The 2691-nt window shown below is 41.9% G+C and overlaps 1 protein-coding gene across 1 annotated transcript; it reads left to right on the top strand.

The window, feature by feature from the left end:
• Positions 1–229: 229 nt before the first annotated feature.
• On the top strand, positions 230–2408 carry LOC144639613 (uncharacterized; the record flags this gene model as incomplete). The annotated part of the gene is made up of 3 exons (XM_078498903.1): positions 230–317; positions 906–1529; positions 2079–2408. Coding segments are annotated over exons 1-3 (1042 nt in total), but the record flags the coding sequence as incomplete, so codon positions are not given.
• Positions 2409–2691: the final 283 nt, after the last annotated feature.

Genomic DNA, 2691 nt, shown 5'->3' with positions numbered 1-2691 from the left:
GGCTGGCGAGGTAATGTATGTGAAGTTCCTGGATGTCCTGGTATCGGCGAAGACTGCACTGGTCATGGTGACTGCAACAGCGCCACACATGAGTGCACATGCTATCCTGGGTGGGCAGGTTTAGGATGTGATATTCCAGACTGTCCCGGTGCACCGAACTGCAACGATCCGAGGCTTCTGCAATGCTTCTGTTAGTCCTCCTCAATGCCAAAACTGCAGTCGTGGCTGGATGGGACCTGCATGTGCTGATCCGTGCAAGTTTGGAGAGCAAGTTCCAATGGACAGTGGGCAGTGTGTCTGCTGGCCTGGATACTCAGGTAAGCGAAAACCAACCTTGTATTATCACGATGCAATTTCCAAGCTAACTTTAATCTTAACTGGCGATTTAAAATAGCTTCCCGTTAGAGACAACGCCACCTTTGCAAATTAAAGTTTTAAAAATAATTATACAGTTACGTATGTAATTTGCCTATTTCAGATCTTGAGATGTTCTCCAGTGAATTGTTCCTTTGTCTATCGGGAAATTATTCATTCATTTTCTTATTTTTTACACGTGAATTTGTTTGGATTTGAAGGAGATTATTCACAAGAGTAAAATCACGTGGTCTGAATTGGGACAACAAATACATTTGTAACTTCTTATTTCCCAAGACTTTGGAGAAGCTTACCCGTTCGCATTCCAACGTATTTCTAGGCTTGGTTCTTTGAACATAATCCCACAGCTCATGTTTATAGAGTTCTTTTCTTATCTTTTCATACAATTTCAAACATCGTTTTCCGGCAATGCACGTTTTACTAGTTTATTATTTTTATTTCTGTTTATTGCAAGTCCCTCAAAATTTTTCGAATTTTCGGCATGATATACAAATTGAATTCCTGTTTTTTATTGCTATTTTGTTTTAAAGGTGTTGGTTGTAATAGTGAATGTTCAGAGCATGGTACGATTGTCAACAACAAATGTGTTTGTGATTTGGGATGGCGCGGAGATCTCTGCGATAACCCTGGCTGCCCTGGTACTGGGTCCGACTGTACAAGCCACGGAATCTGCAATTCTATCACTCACATTTGCACGTGTAACGAAGGCTGGGCTGGCAAAGGCTGCGAAATCCCCGACTGTCCGGGATCCCCTAACTGCTTTGAACGAGGAATATGCAACGCCTCACTGGATCCCCCTAAGTGTCAAAACTGCTCCAAGGGCTGGATGGGACCGGCCTGCAATGATCCTTGTTTACACGGTCAACAGATTCCAATGGATAGCGGTAACTGCGTTTGTGAGCCAGGCTGGGTTGGTGTAGGGTGCGACAGCGAATGCTCAGAGCATGGAACCATCGTGAATGACAAATGCCAGTGTGATGTTGGATGGCGTGGAACATACTGTGAAAATCCCGGATGTCCAGGAGATGGCGAGGATTGTTCTGGCCATGGCGAGTGTAACAGTGCTCTTCATACATGTATCTGCGAGAATGGGTGGACTGGTGATGGCTGTCATATTCCTGACTGTCCTGGAAATCCAGACTGTGCAAATAGAGGTAAAAGTATTCAAAATTATAAAGAATTACTTTCAAAGGGTTTTATTTTGATTTTTTTCTAATTGAGAAATAGTTGCGTTTTTTTTGCGATAGTGACAATTACTTTAATGATGCACAAAATAATAATCTTAAATAATATCTATTAAAAGGGGCGGGGCTGTCAGGGTTTAGTAAAGCTTTGAACATTTTGACTGTGTTGGAGACAATTACTTTTTTGTTGCTATGTATCTTATGTAGAAATGTGACCTGTACAGTAACGAATAGCCTTTTTAAGAAAAGCAACATTGTGCTTTTTGGCAAACAGACAGACAGACAGACAGACTAACGACTAACGATTGAAACGTCAGCTTTTCCAAGTTCACTACGGCGGTTACATTACTTTTATGAACTTCTAGTTTCTAATCAATTTAGTCTTTCTTTTGCCCGCCGACAAGGCAGGCCGTTTTTTATAGGCAGACAGACAAATACAGCATCAAACAACAGTAAACACAAGAAACAGCCCCTTCATCTGTTAACATTAGCGAAATGTTTTCTGCTTTATTTTTCAAGGTTTCTGTAACAAAAGCTCCAATCCTCCAACATGTACCAACTGTATTGCTAGCTGGATGGGTCCAGCGTGTGAAGATCCTTGCACAAATGGAACCCAGGTTCCCATGGACAGTGGCAACTGTGTCTGTGATCCTTGTTTCACTGGTCGCGGATGTAATGTTGAGTGCACAGGTCACGGTATTTGTGTCGGTGATAAGTGCCAGTGTGATCAGATCACTGGATGGCGAGGCTCCCTTTGTGAAGTGCCCGGATGTCCTGGTTCTGGCGGGAAGGACTGCAGTGGAAATGGCAAATGCGACAGCACAAACCATCAGTGCATCTGCCAACCAGGTAACTGTTATTTCTATAAATTGTTGTTTTTAATTCTGTTTTTATCCTAATACACCGTTGCCTCTATGATCTTAACACTGAATTAAAATGACAAAGTTACATGACTAATTTCTAGTCCTTCATCTGATTTAGCACCTTGACTGATAACGTTGGCGAAACATGATTCAAAGAAACCACCAAAGCATAGTAGTAGAGAGAACTGTGGTTGAAGTAGAATCGTGTGGTTTAAATTAAAGGGACTATGTCACGGTTGAGTTAAGTTTATTTTATTACGTTTTGCCAA

The sequence above is a fragment of the Oculina patagonica genome, unplaced genomic scaffold, assembly GCF_052425735.1.
Source record: "Oculina patagonica isolate OP01 unplaced genomic scaffold, crgOcupat unplaced1112, whole genome shotgun sequence".
Lineage (NCBI taxonomy): Eukaryota > Metazoa > Cnidaria > Anthozoa > Scleractinia > Oculinidae > Oculina > Oculina patagonica.
Note: the sequence above shows the minus strand (reverse complement) of the source record. Positions and strands in the feature narration are given on the sequence as shown.